Below are 26,530 nucleotides of genomic sequence, written 5' to 3'. Positions count from 1 at the left end.
GCAAGAATTTTAACAGGTGCACATCATACTGTAAGTCAGGTCAAATATACAAAATACAGAAGGAGATTCATAGTCAAAAAGTGATGCACATGGATACTAAGAACTTAATAAAACCTTTTTTTTTCCAACAGAGAAGAATCTATTCTAGAAAGTAAAATGTTATTAACTGCAATTGAGAGAGAAACAAGCCTCAGGTAACCTGACAGCACTATCTTACACTAATTTCTAGTGAAAAAGATTAGTATTTATATTAGAAACCATAGAGAGCTTTCACATGATTTAATTAACTACATCTTATTATAATATTTCCAGTATCATTACACAAATTACACTGAACATAAGATATAATCTCTACCCAACAATTAAAATTTCTCTAGACTTCACCTATATAGAAATATAGTTGTACCTTTAACATCCCATTTTCTTAAGAGGCAAGCAAATGAAAACATTTGAAATATATAACTACATTAAAGATTTTGAACTTGCCTTCTTTTTGTGTGCTCTGTTCCTGTTTCCCAACCAGTCATCCATCTGTTCCTCGATCTCTTCAATAGAAGCTCCATGGTCATAGGATGGTATGTATGCACTTGATTCGAGAACAGTGTATACAGGAAATTCAGACTTTGGTTTCTTGACTTTAGGCTTCTTCTCCTCTATACAGAAACAAAAGAAAAAAGAAAAAGTAATGCTTCAAATACTGCAGAGAAGTATAATTCCGAAGCAGGCTTAGCTCCTCAACTCTAAATGCTATATTCAGTTTCCATTTTGGAAGGGTCTTCAGTTTCTTTGTAAAATAGATAACTTAGAAAGCTGCATAATCATTTTATTTGCTTTTTGTTTCATTTGTTTTATTGCTTTATATAACAGTGCATATACTTAGAACCTCTTCTACCTGCAGCTATGACTTAAAGAGGGCCAAATATAGAACGTGCCAAAAACACAGCTAGCTCCATTAACTACTACACCATCTGACAATTATGATTAGTAGAAGCAAAAGCACAGTGAACAGTTACAAGATTTCCAAAGTCTTGCTAGTTTTAAAACCAAAACAGCAAAGGCAGAAAAGTGACTTTTAGGCAGTTTTGTATTACGTTATGGTTAGCTGTGTTGTAAAAGCTTCTAAGCCAGTAGATAGCTTCACTGTTCTCAGATTCCACTAACTACACATAGGTCTGCTATCACACCTTTAGGAATATTTCAGTGTTGGACCTCATTTCCCAAACTGACAACTCTTTTCTTCTTCTCACTGTCCTTCAAATAGTACATGAAGTATTTGAGATCAGCAAACCAAGGGACACCATGGAAGAAGGAACAACAACAACCCACAAATCCAGTAACTGAAAACAGATCTACTATACTACGTGATCCTCAAGATTGACTGAAAATTGCCAGAACTCTAGGAAAGAGGATCAGAAAGAAAAAGAATTTAGAGCACCCAGAAGTACATAAAAGCCTTGGGTGTACCTAAGCATTGGCTCTTATTTTCCCTTGTCTTATTCCCATCTCCAGTTTTAGAAGTTCTGTGCTGCTTCCACCCTTCTACTGCCTACTGCATTTGTTCCTTTTCTTTTTCTGTTTTGACAACCATCTGATCATTTAATAAACAAATTCACAAATTCAATTCACTAATCCAGTAGCAATTTACCCCTTCACACTCTAAACAAAAAGAAATCTGCCAAGGTGGGCAAGAAAGAGGAGAACCACTGTTATCTCACGTTTCTCCAAAGCCGCTACATGTAGCAGCTTCTGAAGCCAGTGCTCAGGTTTACAAAGACAAGCAACAATGACTTCACAAATTGTTTACTGCAAATATATCAACACAAATATTCTTCCAAGTTACCTTAAACGACAATTTCCACCACTGTATTTCAATCCTGTAAAACCACAAGTGGTCACGTGGAATTACGTGAATCACGTGGAATCAGTGAACACACTGATAGTGATTTTTCATGTATTTTGCATCCCGTAAGTTACTGTTTGCTAATTTTCCCTCACAAAAGATGCAAACAGCTAAAGCCTCAATACATCTAACTTTAACGTCAAAGTTTAGAGCCCAGTCTCTAAATAAGTCACCTAGGCTCCTTTTTCACTTACAGAAGTAATTCTGTAACAGTATTTCCAGAGGGCACTGCATCCCACTTTAAAATCCAGTATTAAAACCAGCATCTAGGCCTTCTTCAGGCAGATGAATGAGAGAAGACATGAAGCAGATAAGACATCCTTCTGTTTTTAACTACCAAAGGAAAGGGAAATCTTAACAAGAGAAGATGGCTGTATATTCTCAAACAAGAACTCAATTAGAATCAAAAAACCTGTCTCCACTTTATTCCATGGAGATAGTAAAAGATGAAAGAGTTCAGCATATCCTTTATGCTCCACAATGGCAGTCATACATACTGAATTTTAAAAAATAAACAGAACTGAAGTCACAGCACCTTTGACACAGGATTCCCCAAAACTCACTGAAAAGTTTCAACTCAGAATTTTCAAAAGCCAGGTGAATATTTACTATTTGAAGATAAACAGGGGGAGTATTTATGAGTTAAGAACAATGGCACATCAAGACATGTGATGGAACTTTAATGGGCTTCAAGTACTGCCGGTAAAAACTTGGTTTATGCACACTTACAAAGAATGCTGTTCAGAAGTAATGATGCACAGTACTAAGCTTCAACTTAAGGCACCGAGCACTGTGCTTCTTTCAGGTGGAGAAAGGAAAACAGATCACTGAAATTTAATTCTGCTGAGCATCAGAAATCACAGCAGACACCTAGGAGGAAAATCTGTTTCTATGCTATCTTTTCATTATCAGCACTTCAGCTGGAAGACCAAAAGACACTCCTGACCTGTCTTGCTGCTTTTGTCTGAAAAGAATAAGGATTAAGTTTTCCATTCATTAAATGATGCCTAGAGGGCCAAGTCCTGTATCAGCTAAGACCTGATGGACAACTGGGCCTGATGCTGCTGCCATACCTAGCATCTTAAGATGCGATACTAAATTTTGAAACGTGGGTATTTCCTTACTACAGTCATTTCCTAATGGCACTGGGTTTAGACCATGCACCTATCAGAGACAAATATACCCCTATGCCCCATGTGAGCACCAATACCCAGTGGACCTGATTTATGACTAGTTACTGGTGCTCACACAACTAAATGCAGTGGAGATGGGTGGTCTCGATGAAACCAGAGACAGATTTCAAGCTCAACAGGTTAAAAGAATATCTTACTCTTGCTGTTTACAAAAAGAGATAGCATTTGTCTGCTATGTTCAAACAGTGTACAACACACCCATCAATAGTATCCTTAACACATAACAATTAGCAAACTGTTTTACCTGTACAGTACTCACTGCTTCTAAAGGCTTTCTGCACTATTCTGCACTATTCCACAGAACTGCCTAAATGCTCTGTTGGTTTATAGCATAATGATTCAGGTACTGAAGTCTGATGAATGACTTGTGGATAATTTGGATTTCTTAGTCCTTCTGCCTTGTTAACACATTAATTTTACTATATCAATGGCAGAATTAATAGTATCTAACCAATGGTTACTTGCTTTAGGATCTACCAGCTGTCATTTCTAGACATTAAGGAATCACATAGCATTTTGGACTGAGGGTGCCACATAATAATAGCATCTTTCTAATAAAAATTATCAGGAATCTGTATTTTTAAAGTTCTCAGAAAACTATATCCTAATTTTACCAATTACCTAATTTTCTTCTGCTTATGAGAAACTTGTAAGAACTTACGAGAGATGAAGCTCTCTCAGATGAGGGAACTCTCTCTCAGTAAGAAAGTAAGTTCCCTCTCTCAGTAAGAAAGTAAGGATAATGACCATTAATCCCATGTGTTGACCATCAACAACAAACAGAGGCAGATAGCAAGCACTGTTGTGGAATGTCACTAAGATACTCCCTTGCTTAAACATGACACAAAAAAAATTAAGTTGCCATGTACATCAACACAGTCATATATAATATAACAGATCCGAAAGTCCAGAAAAATTGTTGGCCTAAAGTTTAGACTGTCTACTGAAAAAAATGAGCAAGCAAATTCTATATTGAAATCATGGGGCAAATACTTCTGTTTAAAAAAATACACATTTTTGTTCTCATAATAAAATCAATTGGATTACATGAATGCACCAAAGTCACATAAATACATGTGCTGCACAGAGACCGAGAAGTTAGCTTATTTTTGAGCAAACAGACTAAAAGCTGTTCATCCTTAGTGATGAATATATCCTCAGCTTCACAAAAATGCCCCACAAGGGCTTGATGCCTTTCACCTCTCCTCTGAACACTCAAGGTTCCCCATGTTTCTTGTTCTCCTCAAATACCTCATCTGATAACAAGAAAGGGCTAGGATTAAGCATCTAATTTTAAAGAACTACCTAATCTGCCTTGGAACAAACAAAAAATGGAAAACACATGCCTCTTTCAAGCAAACATCAAAAAACTGTCTGTTAAGATGAATATTTATGTTTTTGTAAGTTCTGAAGAAAGTTTTGCATGGAGAGGCATCACACAGACTAGCTGATACAATTGGAAAAAGCACTTGAGCTGCAAGTTCAGAATCCCTTTGGCAGACCTACAAAAACAGTCAGTAAAATCAATGATACTTAGTTTGCCATAAATAGGCTTCAGAGGTAACAATTAAGTGATCAGAACATTCACACCCACGCTAACAAAAAATAAAGCAGACATTATATGAAATAATTTTCTCTGAACCTGCTGTCAGCAACTCATTGCTGAGCAGGCATGTGAACACGGCATTCTGGCAGGGATTAATACTAAACAGAATACAACATGTTTATCAATTGTTTGGAAATAAATGAAAAGTCGCCTTAAATATATTGCTGGATTATATAAACTTGGATAAAATTGTTCACAGTTAAGTAAAAACTACAGTAAGATTTAGGAACATGAACTGGCTGACATTCTGGGATTATTCAAATCAAAAGCATTTTGGATCATCAATATAATAAATTACACAACTTAGTAGCTTAGGCCATATCTGCACTTAAATGCAATGCGTGCAGGGATCCTTTGTTGTAAGAGCTTAAAGGTACGGTAGCACGTGATCAGAAATGAGCTATTAGAGTTTGGAGCTAATATAATCTGTGATCCTGTAAACAGAACACTGATAACACTAGAAATGTGATTTTATAATCAGAAGATGGCAAATATTAGAACACTATGTACAAAGCCAGGGTCCACATCTGTAGCTATACTAGAAAACAATTTAGTACAGAAAAGCCACGGAAATTTAGGGCTAAAGAAATACTTTATATGAAGAAAAACTGGAGATAAAGACAAGTTCTTATTTTAAGCACTGACAAATGCTAATAATAAAAACTTGATAGCTAGAGAAATCCACAGTTAAATTAAGATACAACTATATAACACTAAAATTAATTATTTAAACAATTTCCCTCGCGAGGAGCTGTAGGCTGCAACGAGGTCTTCTCTTCTCTGGGCTGAACAAACCAAGGGACCTCAGATCCTCTCAAGTTAGCTAGTATGCAAGCTGCCTTAGTGTACATTTCAAAGTCCTGCATTCAAAATACTGATGAAAACTTTGAATATAACTGGTCCCAAAATGGAGCCCTGCAGAACCCCACTAGTGACTGGCTGCCAGCCTGATGTAACCCCATTTACTATAACCCTTTGAGCCCAACCCATCAGTCAATGGTTTTGTCTAACTGTATGCTGGCTGGGTATCTTGTCCAGAAGGATACTATGAAAATCAGAGTTGGAAGCTGAGCTTAAATCCAAAAATATTACATCAACTGGCCTCCCTTGGTCAACTAGGTGGGTAACGTTGTGATATTCATAACCTTCCTATTGAGGGGCAGAGAAAAGAAAGGTTAGAAAATAAAGCGTGCTACCAGAGTTAAGCACAAAGAAATAAAAACATGTAGTTTGCACCAAAATGGATGCCACTGAAAGCACTTCATAATCCAACAGCAGCCAGTACAACTGCTAGAACTGATCTTGATAACTACTGAAACATTGTGATTTAAGTTTAAAAACCAGCAGAAGAGTCTGTCCTGACAATGTATGTTTACATCTTTAGTTTAACAATTAGCTGGTTCAGTTAATATATATATCTATGTACTCTGTTTCATATCCCATGACTACAAAAAAATAAGACTATCATTGCCAGATGCAGAGATTATATGCAAGTGTGACAGTACTGGAAAGGGAAAAGGTAACAGTTATATTAATTAAAGCACTTTCATTTAAAGAGAAATTTTGTGTTCTGGTACCCAAAAGTAAAAAGGACGTTAAAAAAATGCAAGGCAAACCATTTCTATTTTGGTGGCTAAAACAGATATCTGTAATTGCACACAAAAAAAATGTATTTCCTAGAAATAAAGTCTGTATTATTAGTTTCTGTATTTTGCCAGGTAAACTGTAAAGGTGCTTATGCAGGAGTAATGAGTATTTTGAATGGACTGAGAAGCGATAACATAAGTAGCACAGAAGTAATGACAAAATAAGTCAGAATTATGCACAATTCTTATTTACCAAGAAAATACTTTTTCACCCTCCTTCCCAAATATAGCACTTTAATGACATCTCAGCATTATCCTCTTTCTCCTACTTGGCAAATTGTGTTTTCCTCCTCTGATACCCTTCTCTGGTTTTAGTTCAAGGCGCCTACAGATGACTGAACGTTTTCAGCAGGAAAGCAGACAGACATGGGGGTAAACTAGCAATTAGGTCATGAAAAAACAAGCGTGGTAAAGCAGCTATTGCTAATCTGCATGAGATGCATTTACTCAATTAGATACATGGAACTGTTATTAGGAACTCACACTCCATGCACTGCCTCTAGAATTAAGAATGGGGACAAGCGATCACCAAATGCACATTTGATGATTTACAACCTATGCTATTACAAAGAGGACAATGAAGAACAATATAATGAAATAAAGAACGTTAGCAGATGCTTTGCATGCAGGCTTCTGAAAAAAAAATATTTATTTTGTTTTTGTTTTGTTTTTTTTTTTCCCTCTGGTAATACAGATGCATCTCCTGTTTTTCTATTGTAAATATCATTTCTATTAGAAAAAGCAACTTTTGGTTCATTCTGTTACCCAGTAATAGCACTTCTATAGTTGATCAAATTAATTCTATGCCCTATTTAACTAATCTCTCCTCTTGTTCTGGATGTGTGAAACCAGGTTTCCTTACAGACAGAGAGGTGAGATGCCAGGTAACACCCTGGTGTGACAGAGGACAGGGTAGTGTTTCTGCAACAATTCATGGGAGACCTGGAGGGGGCAAAGGCAGCAAACCCGCGTCTCTCAGAGTAAGAATGGCAGAGGCACATGGAAGAGGAGGTAAAAGCAGTAACTCTCACATGACACCTGCCAGATCTGCACAGAGAAAAAACTCTGAAAAGTTCACAAATGGCAATTCAGCGAAACACAGGAACACACAAAGAACTATTTTAATGACTTCACACTTTCATTTGCACTTCTGTTATCAAAATGCATCCTTTTAAAACAATACATACAAAGTAGCTTGTGGATTTAAATGAAGAATGCGTCCCATTTATGCTGAACAATGTAATAAATCACTATCTGGCAATTTAACAAAATTTTAACATAGCTGAAGTCAAGACCCATTTCAAGGGCCCATTTTTTGATTGGTATCTCAAATATAGCTGCAGACCTCCCCAGCAGGCACTAAATGCACCATCCTGCTAGACTTAGCCAGGATCCACAGTATTCAATGAGATGCTAAATATTACCTGTTTTCTTAAAATAAGATTTACCTACAGTTAAGTAAGGAATTATTGCTGAAGCTACACCTTGTCACTCATTTTATAAAATCAAGCTATTTAGTAAATATAAATAATGCAGCTGTATTTTAAGTACCCAAAGGCTTATGCATACTCAAAGCTAGTAAATTACTACAGAGGACTCAATGCACTTGTCAGAACAGAAGAACTTAAAAGCATGCACTTAAGTACAGAAAATAAAGCAAGCACATAGAAACACAAACAAAAATCGAATGCTAATTGCCTTCTCTGATCTTCTATAAAAGTACAAAAACTTTTAAGACACTTATTTCAACAGCAGCAAGAATCCCTCTCCTAAGACTGCACAGACACTTCTGGAAATTCAAATTAACTTCACTTTCTACTTATATTACAAAAATCAACTCAATTTGTATAAAAGAAACACAAAACACATTATTTTAAATGGTTATTTACAGGGGGAAAAAAAAGCAGGAATGCTGAAAATGCAGAGGTCACTTCTAAAAATTTATACTTCAAGATCTATGCTTTTGAGATTTCCCTCTCCTGTAAAGCAGCATTTCTAGCAAAGCATGCTTTTCTGGACACTACCTAACTATCAGTTGAGTTCATGCTTCCACACAAGCAAGCCAGCAGCACACTGTGAAATTACAGCCACAAAATTAAAATCTCATTTAACAGCAGTACAGAAATACAAAGCACATATTGTAGATTGTAAAAACATTCGTTCACATACATCTCGCTGAGTAGGTAGATTACATTACATTTTTGTTTATTAAGACAGTGGTAAAAACTCACTCTGAAGTGTTTCAAGTTCAGCCTTAGCCAGGGCATCTTCTTTCTCCTTCATTTTTGTTTCTTTATATTCTACATATAATTGTCTGGCATCCTTTAAGAAAATGTTGCAATGACATTAGCATCCTTATACAAACAAGTTATTGCAATGGCTCTGTTTTAATTTCTCATTTAACCTCCCCCAAAAATATTAAGACACGTTTACTTCACTCACACTGGAAGTTCAAGAAAGAAAGCAGAGTTTTTAACGAGAGCAGCGTGTGCAGGACAAACCAAGGCAACTGCCAGGCAGCAATCTTCTTACCATGAACTCATTAAGGGAACACTAACTTACTCCTTTTTTTAAAAAAACATCTTTTAAACTGCTATTGAAGTGCTAAAAAATGAAAACCAAGTTTCCTTTTTAGAATTAGATTCTAATCTAAAATCTATTTAGCATATTTACCCATAAAATTAGAAGTTCTGTCACAAATCTTGGAATAAGATAAACATTTCCAATATCTGATAAATTGGTAATTATAGATTTGTGTTGAAAGCCTTCTACACGTGAGCAACCAGATTGCTGAATTAAGAGGTATGGAGTGTTTTCTTGCTTACTAGTTTAAGATATTTCTCTATTCATCCAGAACCAATGAAACTATAATACAAACACTGAAATAAGCAAATTATTTATTCCTTCCAGTCAGACAGAATATTATTTGTATTACATCAAAATCAATTATATGGTCAGAATAACTAAAATTTACTTCCTTACAGTCATTCATTTACTCTTGTTATTACACCACAGACCCACCTTATGTATTAAAAAGGTGACTTAAATTTTAATGTAAATATTTATTGAATTTCCACTACCATCCCATAAATCTGAATAAAACTTGCTCTCATTAAAACAAGTTTAAAAACAAGTTCAGCAGTCATTACTGCTGTATCTCACTGCAGAAGTTATTCACAGACATTGCTTACTGAAAAGACACTGCAACGCAACTGCTCTTTCCATTATACTGCATTATACTCTATTTCTTCAAAGTCACATGAGGGATGTGGGGCAACAAGGAGGACAGAATTATGTTCTGAGCAGAGCACTGTAATGTTTCAGAGAAATCCCATCGATACAAGACAACATTCCACAATTAGGTTTCCTCTTCTTCCAAAATCTTACTCCCTCTTTTTACATTTGTGTTTGGGAAACAAGGATTCATACTTCTCTGCCAAGATTATGTAGGAGATCACTGTTAGCACAGAAGAAATTTTAGAAGTTCACAAAACTTCTCCCCTCTGGCACATAGCATCCCACATGCTTATTGCTTTGTCTTGGGGGGATGGGGAAAAGGTGTTGTTTTTCAGTAGAAGCAGGGCTAAAAATGTGTAGATCCATTTACTACATTAGGCATTAAGGCCTAAAATAAGAACATTCATTTTGAATGTTAAAACAATGAATCACAGTAGAAACATCAGTATTGGGCCTCTTTTTGGTTTACTTGCCACATATGGAAGCTTTCCTTGTTTTCTCCAGATCTGGACTATTTGCATTGTTAATAAACAGAAACAGCCACCAATGTAATGGTTAACTTCTTCTGCAAGTTTGAGACATTTGGATTGTGCGGCCTACACAGGACTCAGACATTACTGATATCTAAAAATGCTTTTTTGTTTAAGGATATGATTTCAAAATGGCTACAATTAGCCGGCATTTAAATTTAACCCATTTGACACTGAAAGCCAATATTTGATGCTAAATTCTGGTGTAAGATCCATTATTGCTTGTGGGATCTCCAGACAGCAGGCACTAGGGGGTAACTGTCAATCTCTCCAGCATGTCAATCACAGAACAATTGGAAATGTGGCTCAGACGAAAATGAGACACAATAGCTGAACAACAAAGAAAACTAGTCAGAAGCACGCAAATGAAATTTACTAGTATTGCTGCTTTAGAGATATAAAATGGATTATCACTGAAATGATGTAATATGCAGGTAACAAATGCGACATTTGATTTTTCATCTTATTAATCATATATTTTATTTGATACCATCAAAAGAAAAAAACACCACAGGGATACTGAGCATTTTGAAGCACGTATGATAACATACATATAGAGCAACAAGATGAATCAAAGTGGATTTTGGAGATTTGAAAATCAAAATCTTCCCACCAAAGCACAAGAAATAGCTCTACAGGTTGTGAAGAGAAATTGGAAGACATACCTGAATAGAGATTTTAGTCAGACAGAAACTATATTAATACCACACATGGTAAGTTACAACAGAATAAACTCTGGAGATCACATAACAATAGGAGTTTCTTTGGAGAAAACTTCTGTTTTTACATGAAGAAGCACATTTTGAATAGTTCCAGTCTAAGAAATAAACAGTTTTCAAGCATATTTAGTTTTGGAAGAGAATTTCAAAACAGATTTATCTTCAGATTTTTTTACTTTCCTGAAGTGATAAATTTAAATGATCATTTTGTCTCAATACAAATACTTTGGGGCCAAAATAAACACACAATTACCCTAAAATCAGTGGCAATACAGACACAGCCACTTCCAAACTACCATTCCTTTCCTAAGACTCAGTAATGAATTTCCTTCTAAAGCATCTTTATTTTTTTTTTGCCCAAGAGTACAAAATATGTGCAACCTCAGAATTTTGTACCTGATGTATAATTCGCCTTCAACAGGTAATAAACATGAGAACAGCAACATTTTGATCCTTCAGGAGGTAGGAGGGGATTGAGGACAGATGCATACAAACACAAAGCTTGGAACTGTTCTAACTAACGCTTGCAACTTAACTACTCATTATAACATTTTGCTCTCATTTGCAGTTGAGTGAGATGTTCTCAAAAAAAAAAAAAAGAAAAAAAGAAAAAAAAAGCAGAACACAAATACGTGACTTCATCATCAAAGCAGTAATATGCATGTAGTCAAGCAAAAAGAATAACGAAGCCTGGATTATTAGGCTATGATTCAAATATTCACTTTCCAAGAAGGAACGGAATGAGAAAGGAATGTTTTAGAGTTTCAAAACTGTGCAGCTTGTATATCCAAATCATATGTCGACTGCTCTGTATAGGAAGCTCTTGTGACTACTCTTACTTTAAACTAAAAATTTCAGGAAGTACTGCAGATGAGAAATGAAATTGACAGATAAACTATTCATTAACATTTTCTCAATATTTTAATCACAAATAAAAACTAAGAATATAGTAAAATTATTGTATTTCATTTTTTCTCTGTATGAGTCAATAAAAGTGAGTCTCCTGCCAAGACGTTTGAGATTGCCAGGACAAAGCTGCACTTATTACTGAACTATGTACAGAAATTCTCGATACTGGATTTTAAGGTTTTTCTTTGCTTCTTTGTTTTTCTAACATAGCTAAAATATAAACTGCTCTAATCCTGTAACCAAAATCTTCAGTTTTGAATAAGACTCAGTGGCTCTGCCCTCTCCTTGACTTTTGGAGAAGGAAGGTGATGAGGTTTTGTTTGTTTGTTTGGGGGGTGGGATTGTTGTTGGTTTTCTTTCCTCCAGTCAATCTTCCTCACTTTCTGGTCTACCTCAGAATAACAACAGATCAACAGAAATACAGCAAAAAAAGGAAACAACTCACATTATTTGTTCCTATATGAATCTTCATTATAGATTCTGTGATAGAACCAACTTCACTTTCTACTTCTGTGGCGTGAAGGATTAACACAAAAAAACCTGCACCTCCATCTCTGAATTAACAGTTAACTGGAAACTCTGATACAAACAGATTTAAAACTGGTGCACTTAAATAATTTTCTCCGCATCTTAATCTTAATCTTAAATTACTCTTAAATTAATCTATCAGCTTTGATATTTGCACAAAGTTCGTGGACTAGTTTTTGTCTTTGAGCATGGTGTTCTGGTGCCATTCTTACAAGAGTGACAACAGTCACAGAAAGGAGAACATCAGTATAAAACTACTGATGATAAAGTAGTCAAATCAAAATTGTCACCATCCGACCTTCAGTTGGCTACTTCTTGGCAATAAAAATGCCCGTCATAATGCCACAGAGCCTCCTCATGGATTTATATAATCTCAAATGAAGCGTTGTGGCAACAAGTAGTGTTTAAAAAAAAAAAAGCTGAACACCGTGATTTAAATTACTGGTAATTTGTACATGTTTACTCAAAGGTAAACCAGTAAATAAATGATCTTTTTAATCAGGAAATTATGCTATGACCTTGCAATAGTACCAGGTGTGGGCAGGCTCCACAGCTGTGTATAGCTTGTGGGCAGTCACAGCAAGCGTCACATGCACCAGGTGACCAGAGGCGGGCTGTGCTAATGCAGGATCTGATGGATATTCCAGATCCACAGTGAGAAAACAAAGGCAGCCAGAAGGGGGAACTGCAAGGCCTATCCAGGATCGCCATTCATGCCCACAGAAGCCTCCCTCCAGAAAAGTCCAATTCACTGAGAGCCAACATCACCTTGCACTCATAAGCTACACTCTTCCAAAATGCTGAGATATGCAGGCATACACCAAGGGACTGTTTGAAGGAGGAGAGCAAAACTGGCCAACACAGCAAAATGTAGAAAGCCAAGTTTATTTTGTGTCTTATGTTCACTTAAAACTTATCCTATGCAATAAAGCACATTTTTTCACCAGCGTATCAGACAGTAAGCACCCTTTTAGAGGTAGAATATTTTTGCTCACTTGCATACACCCAGAATACTTGTTTTATCATCCACTCTCCTCTGACCTTTATCTAAGCTTCTAATTGACCTCAGGGTCAAGAGCTTCATCCCTACTTTGGTTCTCCCAACCACTGCAAAACAGAAAGAAACAGAGCAAATGGGCAATCACTCGTGCCACACATCCTGCATCTGCTCGCTCCCCACAAATTATACCACATCAGTGCTGTACCTTAGGCTGCAACAACTCAAAACTGTGTAACCTTTTTGGTTATTATGGAGATACTTAAACATTGGCACCTGAATAAATCCTTTCAAAAATCTATTTTTTAAAGCAGACATAACTAAACTCAATAAATTTCACTTTAATCTCACATTCTGATTTTATGTAAAAGTCATATGTGAAGACAAAACCAACCCATATAAATGTTTGCTGACCTAATCAAATCCTGCTTAACTGCTAACTTTGCCAAAGGAGATGCCCTGCTGGCAAAGCCTCTTGAGTTTAATGACACATTGCCAATCCGTTTAAGGCCAGAGCTGAACCATCTCTAAGCAGGTGTTGAAATGTAATCACAGATTAAAAGAAAACCTAAGGAAAAAATGCCAAGAAATTAAACACCTCTGGGTCACTAGTTTGAATCTATTCCAGGCTACTAAATCAGCTACAGTAATTACCATCTGGTAGTCTACATAAAAATAAATTACTGGCCTTTTTGTTTTAATTTACTTCATACTACGCAAAGGTCTTTAGAAACAAAAGTTTCAATTGTAACTGAAAGCTTTGTTCATAATCTTGCTGGGTTGTACCCACTGCAGCTACATGTTGAGCGTGAACTGCCTTCTCATTGCTGGAGAGCCACTAGAAGCTCTTCCAACAGCCAAGCAATAGGGTCTGCAATACACCTACCTTATTACTGACAGAAGATAAAAGGGAAGTTTATTTTCTTAATAAGAATCAATTTCTGTACGAGACAAACAACAACACTTCCTGCTTCATTACTTTCCTAACAACAGTAGGAACAGAATTCAACTAATAAAAACCATATCCTAGTGCTGGTTGGTGTAAAAATAAGCACATTGGTAACTAAGCTTCACCACAAAAAGTTGGAAGAAATGTAGCTGTCAGCAATGCAAACAAACATGTTTATCTTCAGTTTTTGGGAGAAAATATTTTGTGAAGAATAATTAAGAACATTTTTAAGAAATGCCACCTCTCAAGTTGTATGTCTGCACATCCAAAGAAAAAACCTCTCATCAGCTATTTTGGGAATAAACTGCATTTCACTTGATTCTTCTGCCACAAAGAAAAAAGATAATTAACAAAACTGTCTATTCTGTATTACATGCACCATTTGAACTGAAATTCTTGCACACTATATTTAGCTGCGTTATTTCTTTGTGAGACCAACGTTCAGTTCCAACAAGCATTTTTATTGAGTTTTTTGGTTTTTAAGTAAATAGCCTTCTTCCAGGTCATTCTCATGACCCTAGAAATAACTTGCATTCTTTGTTCTATCTTTTTCTCGTGTCTTCATTAGAAGAATTAAAATCTGTAATAGCCAATGTAATTTACTCTCGGCTTAATACTTCTTTCCCATCACAGATATTTGATTGATGATACATTTATGTTTTCTTTTCCCTTCACTTCTTGAAATAAGCTTTAAGATGTTGTTTTCACCCTGAAATTGAACTACACTAAATGCAGGGATATAAAAACCTATGTAGTTTCCCTCAAAATACAATTGTCAACAGTTAAAAAAACAATCATTTCTGAGTTTCTCTCATTCTCCTCTCACTCATTTTTCTACCAGTTTCTTGACATAAAATGCAGACTACAATAAAATGGCATAGGCCATCACAGGGGCATGCAAACAAAGCATTTTTCTTCAGTAAAGGCCTACCTTAATTATTTTAAGTGCCTCCTTCTGAAATCTGACATTTTGAAGGAGGAGGGGAAGTAGGAGAAAGACACTCAATTGGATAAATGAGAGTCAGGCATGGGCAGAAGCTCAGCAACCTGAATCCTCAGAGCTGTGCTAAGAAGAATATTCACACTAATGGAGGGGGAGGGGAAGAGGGATGGCTGCTAGGTAAAATGAACTCATTTGAAAAGTGGTTAAAAGTTTAAATTGACTTTCTCTTTTCTTACAGGGAAAAAAAAAGTTTACTTTGCAGAAGATCTTTGTGTACACTGACAGGCTGTTTTATTCATTTGAAATAGCTGAACTGCTTCCTCACTGAAAGTCTTGAGGAACATGAAACTCAGTGTCAGAAACTACATCTAGTTATTAGCATTGCTGAAACTCAGCCTTTTAACTCCCAATCATGGTATATTTAAATATGGATGATATTTTTAGAACTTATTCTGTGACAACATTAATTGCATATGGATAAAAGCCAACCCTGAAAATAACTTATTGGCTCTTAAATTAGAGAAAAATCATTTAGATTAACCCCATAAAGATATAGAATCTGCAGCAGATATCCTTATGTCAACCTCATAACAGTATGTTAATAAATAATTAGCATGTGTAACTAGCACTCAGTATCTGTTGGTATCCACCTTTTAGCTAACTTGCCCTAGTGATTCTACTTACCCTAAAAGCCTCGAATACTCTGAAGTCTCAAACCTACATTAGTGTACTACTGAAGGTAATGGCACTTACTTTCAAAAGAGCATATCTGTATGAAGGAACACAGCTATTTTATTGCTAAAACCTTAAATAGAACTCAAGAGCCCAGAAGTCTCTCTGACCAGTCAAGCAGAACATAAAAATTTTCTTCTGCACTGTTCTTCTCATCCCTGACACAAGGTCACTGCTATCACGGCTCTTCAGAAGAGGTGATACTCTCTTAAGTATTTTTAACTAATTAACTACAATAGCTCAGTTATCCAAAATGCTGAAAGTTCTTAATATTGAAGCTTACTTGTAATTCATGGCATTTTCATTTACATATATGGCAGGTCACGTTGAAGAACAACAAAAGCCCTGGAATTAAGCAGCAGCATTATTTAAGTACAGGACGACTCACTCAAGAACCCTGTCTCTTTGCTTCCTGCTTGTTCTGAAACCTTCCTGCACTGAATTCCTATAATTGTGCTTCCTCTGCCACCACTTCCCTGGCTTGCTGGTCTCCCATTTTCCATGAGTTACTGGACACCTAATTTTCCACTACCATTAATTTAATGGATTTGAAATACAAAGCAAAAGCGATCAGCTAAGTGTCTTCAAAGTTCAATACATCACCTTTTCTGGCCAGTCCAGCAGAGATGCTTTTTGAAGAGAAAATCTGAAACCCCTACTACTGACTGCATAGCAGACTAAATCAAGATGATGAAACAGACAAAATGACAGCTTAGAAACATTATAAGACATCTTATTTTAAAAATCCTTACAACTGTTACTATATTCAATAAGACTGTGCCTATTTAGCAATCAAAGCAAAAGGAAAAGTACTATAATTATAAAGTAAGTTTCGAAAACGTGGCAGCAACAATTGGCAAAAAAATTTTCTAACTCATCCCAATCAAGGATGAAAATCAAAGCTTAACAGCTGATTTAATTATGCAGTCATTTTTGCTTTTAAACCATGCAAACAGATTAAGAAAGCTTGTTTTAATAAAATAACCACATAGTCCCGATGAAACATTTAAAAGATGATGGAATATTAATTTTGCATCTCTTTGTAGGAAAAGTTATAGGCTATAAAAATAGAAGCTGAAACACCAGACTTTTCCTTACTGTACAAGTTTTACAAGCCTTTTGGCTGACAGATTAGGAATTATGAATTGTATGAAAGAATTCCAGTTTGTACTCAGACAAATGGAATATTTATGCTAGTTACACTTCAGCATTAATAGTATATTAATAAGTATAAACCAAATTAAATCCACCCTAGTTTCCTGATCTATACCCATCAGTCCCATGGGATTTAAAAAGTTATTCTGATAATTGGCATTTTTTACCACACTTGGTGAACGTCAGCTGAATTTTACAATTAATTGTATTCATATTAAAAAGAAAACAAAACCACACCAGAGCTGTGGCCTGATTTCCCATGTTTAAGTATCTAAATTACAAACATAATTTTCTTACTCTACTTTGTTAATTTCAGGTATAAATTTCTACCATTATCCTGCACTTCATAAAGAAAGCTCACTCAGAAGTAGCTGCACTGCTTTCTCAAATTTAAATACACAGTGTTTGCCTATCTGAGATAACAATATTTTCTTAACAGATTGCTTAAAAGATGTTGCTATTTGTATTATAGGTGCCTGCATATATTTTCCTCCTCCTACAATTCCTGCATTTGTGTCCAGCAGAAACTGCTGCTGAATTCCCTAACATATTAATACAATTTTTAATATACTCAAAATTTATATACATTTATTAAAATTATCTCCAAATAATGCTTTTTGAATGTGTGTGTATATATATAAGTGAATATACATATACCTTTTATATACTTATAAATATGTATATACTTATATAGATTATACAAATTTATATATTATATATATATATAAGAGCTATAAACTTGAGCCAGAAAATTAATATAAACAAGTGCAACAACATGATCATGCATAACACCATCAACAAATGTAATTTAATAGTCTAAAGTTACAGTACTTTACCTGGAATAGCTGAGGCAAAGCTTTCACAGTGAGACAGAACCATATTCCCAGCTTGCATGGAAGTAAGTCATGCCACTGTGGTTTGTCCAGTGCTCTACAGCCAAACAAAATTGTGAGTTTTTTTCCACTGTTACTACACAGTTTCAAAACTGTCCCAAAAATTTCAGAATTCTTCCATGACCCTTTTTATAATGATTACCACTTGTCAATTCATAAATTTAGCTACATAATACAAAAGATTTGTTCCGAACATTTATTTCAAAATACTTAACACAACCCCCAAATTCTAATTATCTCTGTATTTTAGTATCTTGAAAAGGGCTTTTCTTCCAAGAAAATAAATTCATAAGCCACATAATCACTTGAGTCTAAAAAAAAAAACAACAAAACACAAAACCTCAAGCCTCAATCAAGTGTTCACAAGTGCTGACAACCAGATATGAAGACTGTAGCATAAACAAAACAATACATAAAAATTAATGTCATTTGCAGTTCGCTGAAGCATTACTCACTGATGTCATCAGGAAAGACGACAGGCAGAATGGTCTCTGATCTCCATCCTGCATTGATCCAGTTCATGCCCCTGCTGTGTGAACTATTTAAACCCTTTATTTCTTTCTATGAATCAATAGAAGAAATGGTGGTATCTTTTGGAGTGTCCTGAAAGTCACTATTTCCCTATGCGTCTCTTAACTGAAAAATAGCATTATAAGCCTTCACCAACACGCTTGTTTTCAAGTTAATCAGACAAAGGCATTAAATCAGACATGCATTAAAAACCCCATAAAAACTCCTGATTCGTTATGGTGATAAATTAAAGCTTAAATAAATTAAGAAATTTTAACCAAAAGCAAAAATCTTCGAAGACAGAAAAAATAGTAAAATCTTCTAAAAAAAGCCAATTTGGAGGAACAGCGCCCTTCCACAGACGAGATGTCATGAATTCAGCCTCAGTATTTCCCTTACTGATCATCTGTTGAGTAAATACCACATATTTGTTTACGGTATTAAAAACTGCATGCACATCGACACCGGGACGCTTTATATCAGAAATGAATGTTACAGATCGATCTCTTGTACAAATACTTCAAAAATGCAAGGAGAAAAGAAAGAAACAAAACCGGTAGCTGCTACAAAGCTTCAAAATGCTGAAATCAAGTTTCTTCCCACCTTTCATGTTTTTCAGGAGCAGCAAGTTTTGCTTCATCCGCACTTCTACCTCCCGTTTTTTTCTTCTTCTCCCTCTTTTTTCTGCTGAGCAGTTCATCCTTGATGTAGAAAGAACTACAGTTACAGGTTATCATTAACATGTAAACCACAAATGTTACTGGGACTCTTCTGTGAAGGGTAAACATTAGAGTAGCATTTATGCAAATGTATCTAGGGGTCCTACATGATTAAGTAAAATGATCTATCTTAACAATAACTGTTGCCATGGTATCCAGTCTTTAAACACACATGAAGTCCAGTTCTGTCACTCATGTGTATCTCCATAGCAATCAAACTTTTCTAAGAGGAGAAAGCATTCAACTTGCCTCCTTTCTCATTCATCAACTTCAATAATGCAGTGGAAAATAAAAAAGTAAATAGATGCTAATGTATGAGTATTTTTCAAGTTATGCTTAGTGTGGTTTTTTTTTTCCTACTTTGATAACTGCAACAGACTTTTATATGTAAAACCCAAAAATAATCCAACAGAAATTTGTTTGCGCTGCTTACCAACGTTAACAAAAACCCCAAACAAAACCAAAAACTAAAGCATTTAGCTAAGAACAAAGGCAAAGCTGGGATGACTCCTAAATGAATCAAATCTGGTTATTTTTAAGTAACGTTTAGGAAAGTCATAAACATGACTACAGGAGCATATGACCCTGCATCAATAAATGACAGAAGAGCTTTTATTCTCCTTCTTTCTGCCAATTATAAACCTAAGAACCATCTCTTATCCATTACCAATTCTCGATAAACAGGTTTGGGATTACTGTTTCTGACACGCTGAATCTCTCATTTTATATTTATTACCATTTTAAATGTAATAATTTTAAAATACAAAAACGTCAAATTCAAAACGGGGGAAGCGGTGGGGATCCCTATAATATGCAAACTTTAGCGGGGAACTCAATGCTAATAACTGAAGCAAGTTTGATTTATTACCAATACTTACCAGCTGTTTTTCCAGGTAGATTGACCAAACCACAGCATAATGACCCACTGTGAGTATAATGAACAAGAGTAATGCCAGCTCAGCATTGCTCATTTTTCTCACCCGCCTGTAGTAGAATACAGGCTGTCTCCAATCTGGTAGTCCATTGATCAGAATATCATCATACCTACAGTAGCAAATATAACAGGCTTTCATGGAGAGCTAAAAATGAGATCAGCCCAACCATCCCATCATAAAGCAAAACAAACGGTAATGCACAGCCCGCTCGCATAAAGCGCGCACAAAAGCTCGGTTAGCAGCGTTTATTCTCTAGCACAGCGCTGTGTCGCTCAGCCAAACGCCGGCAACAAACAGAACCCAACACGGAACGTGCTCTTTTTGCAACGCCGGCTGCGCAGCAGCCCCGCTCGGCCCAGCGCGGAAACGGCGCTGCGGGAAAGGCTCACAGCGCGGGCAGGAGGGGCGAAGGAGCGAGGAGAAACGGCTCGACCACCATCGCCCCGTCTTCCTCTCCCAAATTAAAAGCACGAGTGGTGGGGGAGGGGAGCAGCGCCCGCGCTTTTGTTCCGCTCTGCAGCAGCGCCGCGGCCGCGCCGGCAGCGCGCGGTCAGGGAAGCACCGCCACGGGCTGAGCGCGGGGCCACCCAGCTACGCGCACCGCAGCACCCGCCGCTTGAAAAGCTGCCTCCGAAATCAATCTGTTCCAACGCCGCTTACATTTACCAGCCCCGCCGGCTCCGCGGGAACCCTTTTTATGACAGCTCGTCAGCTTTTCTCCTCACCAAATTCTTGAGGCATCTCTGCGCGCCCGCAGCATCTTTTAATTACGGTGCGCCGACGCCATCGATTCGCCCATAGATGGAGCGCGGCCATTCACACAACCGCCCTTTCGCTATTTGTTACCTTTCAGAGTAAAGTTTCCAGCACAGACCCCTGCAATAAACGCCAAAAGCCGAATGCTCTGGCGATGCACAACCTGTTCATCTGGAACTGAACGCGACTCATTACACATTCTAATCACACCGGTTCCAGAATTAAATCTGCGCTGAAAGGCCTAATTTGGTGCAACACATTGACCAAAATATTTTAATTAAAAATATTCTGAGTTAGTCGCGGGCCTAATTACAGGAATAGAAATAGGGCCTATATTGTCATGCAGGTCAGTAGAACTCAGTAGTAGGTTTTTCTCAAGTAAATTGACCGATCCAGGAATAATAGCGCAGCTGCTAAACTGCCAGTCTTGACATGTAAATCAATTTAAATGCAACAACTGCACTCGCTACTTTGATAGTTATTAAATTGATACCTCGGAGATGGACTAAAAATAAAAATTTCCACTGGCAAATTCATTTCTTTTTTTTTCAGGCAGAAAAAGCAGCCGTGGTCCTAAATAAAATATATCCTTTAATTCTGTGCATCCAGAAAAGCTGACTTCTGAGACAACATTTGCTCGAGCAGCCGAGGTGTTGCCAGGCTCCTTCTGTGCAAAAGATTTAACACTCCAAGATTCCAAGTACCAAAAACATGTACAGCAAAATTGTATCTTCCTTGGCAGGGACTGAGAATGCTACGATTAATATCTATCAGCATCAGTTTTGTTCTAACAACATTTCTACTTTCCCAGTAAGTTAGGAAGAGATCATTGCTGCTGCCTCAACTCTCCGCTTAGCAAGCAGTTTCAAAACTAAAACTTTGGGTTTTTTTAAAGATTTTTTTTAGCATTTAAAAATAATATATTTGCTAAAACATTCCAAACTTTTGTTCTAGATTAAAAAACAAATATTTTAGAATCAAAACCTCTTTTAAAAACTAGACTGATAAAACTCCACAAAATACGTCCTGCTGTTGACAGCTTCAGAGAAATAAATGTACAAAATTGAGAAAAAATAAATGGCTTTAATACTACTATAGATTTATTAAGCATTTGTTTCCTTATACAATAGGAAATGTTAATGGAGGCACTGCAGATTTGTCCACAGATTTAAATAGGGTCCATGTACACTAATGGTAACAATATCCTAATACTCAAAATAGGGCTGGGAAAAAAAAATGTTTGACAACCACGTTCTATTATAAATTATCTGTTAAGAAAAAAAATATAAATTAAGACAGCAGAGTCTCTTGCATTAAACACTTTAAACAGCACTCTGTATTTACTAGGCTATGTCCGCTGTTCGGAACAACAGTCTCCAAGGATTAAGTCTCAGAATCAATGCTCTATTGATTTTACTATCAATGAGCATTATGGCTCACACGACTGGCCATTTTAAGGGAAGATAGCTTCTATTATAACCCACTTTTTAGAATATATACTGTTAAAAGATAAATCACTGCTTTCAATAGTAATTAAGCTCTGTATTTGAAAAATAAGGACACCAATGATATTTAGGTTTTCAACTGGAAAATGATCCTACTGAAACTCAGAAGCTTCCCATAATTTTAAAATCTTCCTTTCCAAATTTAGGATGCGGTTTAATTAAAAGCAGGTTTCTCATTAAATGATTTATTAATAGAAATCTATATTAACTGTGGAGGATAGTCAGCTAATCCGTGTATAGAACTACACTCATAATTGAATTACAAAGCATCCTTCTTTTGGTGACGTATATTAATTGCTACGCTCTGCGAGAAAAATCAAACTGAAAAGGAAAAATATATCTGCGGTACTTCTTCTCAGATCTCTGCACACAGAACACAACAAACCTTCTGCACCGGGTATTCTTACCCGTTACCTCTGACATGTAGCAGTCAGCAAACTGAAAAACCACAGAGCACCAGAACAGGAACAAGCAAACAAAAATATATTTATAAATATGTATTTATATAATATATATTTATAACTTACAATGAATCTTTGTTTAAAAACTCATGTTTCTATGTTAGGACAGAAATCCAAGTCTTACAAGCAACCAACTGCATGAACTGTATTAGAATTTCATTCTTTTGTAAAGCTTCATTTTAGAGCTCTTTGTGGAATCAATTATATTGCAAGAAAAATCCATTACCTGTAGTAGCTAATTACAGTATCATCTATTTTAATATAATTATAATTTACTCCTCCCTTTAACGCAGCCACTGCATTTCATATTTCAAATTATTTCAGAGGTCTGATATATTTCATATACTATAAGCTTGAATTAATGAGATCTGCTCTGAACTACGGGAATACTTCACTGATGTTTTTTACTTGGGGGGCTTTTTCTCCTCGCTCTGTCAGAGACACCCAGTGCAACAGCAGCCAGAACAATTTATACCTATGCATGCACGCACGTAATTATAATGCGAGCAAAGACAAACACCTTTCTTACTCTAAACAAGCATATCTTGATTCCTTTACAAATGCTTCTTGTAATCAAGTCCACATTGTTACAGAGAATAGGCCTTGTAGGTAAAAAGCTCCTTAAAATGGCAACAAAGAAATTAAAATCTACATTTTTGCCTAATTACAACTGATAGAACCGTGCAAACTTTTTATTGTGAATTAAAAATAATCAAAAGGTAATAACATATCATCATCAAGCTTATTTACCAATAAGTGACTTAAAATGCACTTCAGGAGATGATTCTACTTCTACATATCCTAAAGAAACTTTTCCGTAGAAATTCTTATACTCTGCAATGTGCACAAGGCATAAAACATTAAACAATGCTATGTGAAACAGTCTGCACGTGTGTTTCATGTTAGAACACTGGGATGTTTTAATTATGCAGCAGTTAAATTGTGTAAGTGGAAAGCACTACCATGGCAGTGCTGCTGTGTTCTATAGTACAACTAATAGCATTGGGATACTTCACAAACAGCTATGAACCTTTCTCAGAAGCAAATTGAATTATAAAGTTGTATTAGCTAATTTTTTTAATAGAAGAACAGCAATATTTTAAGAAAGGTTTGTGTCAACAGCTACAGTAAAAATCCACCGATAAATATAGAAACAGAATAGTTCTAGAACAGCCATTACATTTAGCTGGCCAACAGATCTGCCTTTCAGAACACCCTTTCTGTACACACACAATTAACGCCTCTGACATTCACAGAGACATGGAGGAAGGGTTTCATTAGACAGAGTTCTGTTGTTTCAAAGCGAGTTTGTCGCTCCTCACACAGGACAGGTCCTTTTACTCCTATTCGTCCTGTTTCTGCTCTCTGTGTATGCACCAAGATCAATGCTGGATTACATCACTTCTAAGACAAACAGATGGAGGCAGGCAGGTACTGAGGGCATCCCCAAAAGGGGTCTGCAGCTCACTCTTCTCAAGGCAGTGTAATCTTGTGCCCCAAACCCTTTACACATCCCATTCCAGAGGGATTCCCAGCTAAACTGCCAGAATGTCCCACCAACTAATTTGCAAGACCGATTTCCATCTCACCCCAGCAGGTCTTTGAGTTACTTTAGAAATAAAAACTAGCTTGCTGCCAAGGGGAAAAAAATCTGGCAGAAAGCCTTGTTGCAGCAGACCCGAATAGCTGTCTCTGGAATTAGGATAAAAGTGAGTTGATAAGACCTAAGACAAAGGGTGCAGCACCCTGTGCATGGGCATGAAGGTAAACTTGGAGCCTCTTCCCACACTACAGATAACCAAATAACAATGCAAGTAGAAAAATGCCCCAAAGCAGCCACTTTCTCCTTTCCTTTGACATATGGCTACAAGAGACATATGAATTATCTTAAATCACGAGAGAGGCTTTTTTTAAGGACACGAGGCAACAATTCCTTAAAGCAAAAAGCAGAAAATACAATCTCAATGAGGGTTTACCACTAGACTGTGCAATAAAGCTGAGGAACAAATGTTTTCTGAAAGTAAAGAAACCATATACTGCTGTTTATAGAATCACCAACGTTGGAAAAGACCTCTAAGACCATCTAGTGCACATTATTCCTAAATCACAGTCACAGAACTGAAGGGACCTCTGGAGATCACCTCGTCCAACCCCCTGCTAAAGCAGGTTCCCTACAGCAGGTTGCACAGAAAAGCATCCAGACAATTTCTGAGTATCTCCACAGAAGGGGACTCTGCACCCTCTCTGAGCAGCCTGCTCCACTTCTCTGATACCTTCACAGTCAAGAAGTTTTTCCTCATGTTTGTATGAACGTTGTATGTTCCAGTTTGCCTTTCCTATGCCTCCTGCCCCTTGTTTTGTCACTGAGCACCACTGAGAAGAGCCTTGCTGCATCCACTTGACTCCTGCCCGTTAGGTATTTATTTATATGCATTGATAACCCTCTCTCTCTTCTCCAGGCTGAATGGCCCCAGGTCTTTTCTCACAAGGGAGATACTCCAGGCCCCCAGTAATCTTTGTCACCCTCTGCTGGACTCCCTCCAGAAGCTCCCTGCTTTTCTTGAACAGGGGAGTCCAAATTGGTCACAGCACTCCAGATGTGGCCTCACCAGGCAGACTAGAGGGAGAAGTATCACCTCCCTTGACCTTCTGGCCACATTCTTTTTAACACACTCCAGGATACCATTGGCCTTCTTGGCCACAGGGGCACACTGCTGGCTCATGGCCAACCTGCTGCCCACCAGGACATTCAGGTCCTTCTCTGCAAAGCTCTTCTCCAGCACATCAGCTCCTAACTTGTACTGATGCAAGCAGTTATTCCTCCCCAGCAGGACTCTGCACTTGTTCCTGTTGAAAGTCATTCGGTTCCTCTCCACCCAAATGTCTGGCTTAGCCTACATATTATTTCCAAGAAATTATCTGACAGCAAATGCTATTTTATTAAACTGTATTTTTGCTTTATCAGTGACAGAAGAGGGATCAACCACATACCTGCACTGCAAACAAAAATACAACAGATATTGCCACCTATGTGTAAAAGAAGTTACTGACAATGAAATCAAGATAAGCTAGAGCAATCCATTTCTGCTTTAACTTCTCATTATCTATTACTACACTATACTAATGAATAACATTTGCTCAAACAAGATGGTTAAATTAGTTACTCTCATAATGTACAGAGGGCTTAAAAACAATTTTCACAAGCTACTTCACTACAGTTTCATTTAAAAAGACACCATAACATCTGCAATGTCCCAGTAGCTTCATGCTGGAAATAAGTTCCAAAAAGGCAATGCTCACTTTTTAGCTAGTCTGAAACCATTTAGCTAATGACTCGTTTATTTTAACCTTTCCTCAATTAGGACTTCACAAGAACTATCTCTGGTGAGAGGAGAAAGGAAAAAAAAACCTACTGATTTTCAGAAATACTTCTCTGAAGTACATTTTCACGACACCTGAAGAAAGCACCAAAGACTGTACTACCTGTACTATTAAAGCAGGAGTCATGACAAGAAACCAAAAATCCTTCACGAAATGCCTCACAATCCGCAGCTACCTTAGCCTTAGAAACCAAAAGACGCTTTCCTAGAACTCCATCCTAAATGTACTTTTACAATGGCTCTGTTCCCCTTACAATCACTGGCTCATTTGGGCAGCCTCTTAAAAAGAAAAACAAAACGACAACAACAAAATCTTCCAGAAGAGCA

General features: G+C 36.8%; 1 protein-coding gene across 1 annotated transcript in view; it reads right to left on the bottom strand.

The window, feature by feature from the left end:
- DNAJC1 (DnaJ heat shock protein family (Hsp40) member C1) overlaps positions 1 to 26,530 on the bottom strand; it is an 88,306-nt gene that overhangs the window by 29,834 nt on the left and 31,942 nt on the right. Inside the window, exons 4-8 of the mRNA XM_015853312.2 lie at positions 20,045 to 20,210; positions 19,051 to 19,148; positions 17,881 to 17,974; positions 8,577 to 8,667; positions 487 to 653 (exon numbers count right to left, since the gene is read on the bottom strand). Of these exons, the coding sequence (XP_015708798.1) occupies positions 487 to 653; positions 8,577 to 8,667; positions 17,881 to 17,974; positions 19,051 to 19,148; positions 20,045 to 20,210 (616 nt within the window). The remainder of the gene's footprint in view (positions 1 to 486; positions 654 to 8,576; positions 8,668 to 17,880; positions 17,975 to 19,050; positions 19,149 to 20,044; positions 20,211 to 26,530) is intronic.

This window comes from Coturnix japonica, chromosome 2 (assembly GCF_001577835.2).
Source record: "Coturnix japonica isolate 7356 chromosome 2, Coturnix japonica 2.1, whole genome shotgun sequence".
NCBI classification, from domain to species: Eukaryota; Metazoa; Chordata; class Aves; order Galliformes; family Phasianidae; genus Coturnix; species Coturnix japonica.
This window is presented reverse-complemented; position numbering and strand designations above follow the sequence as displayed.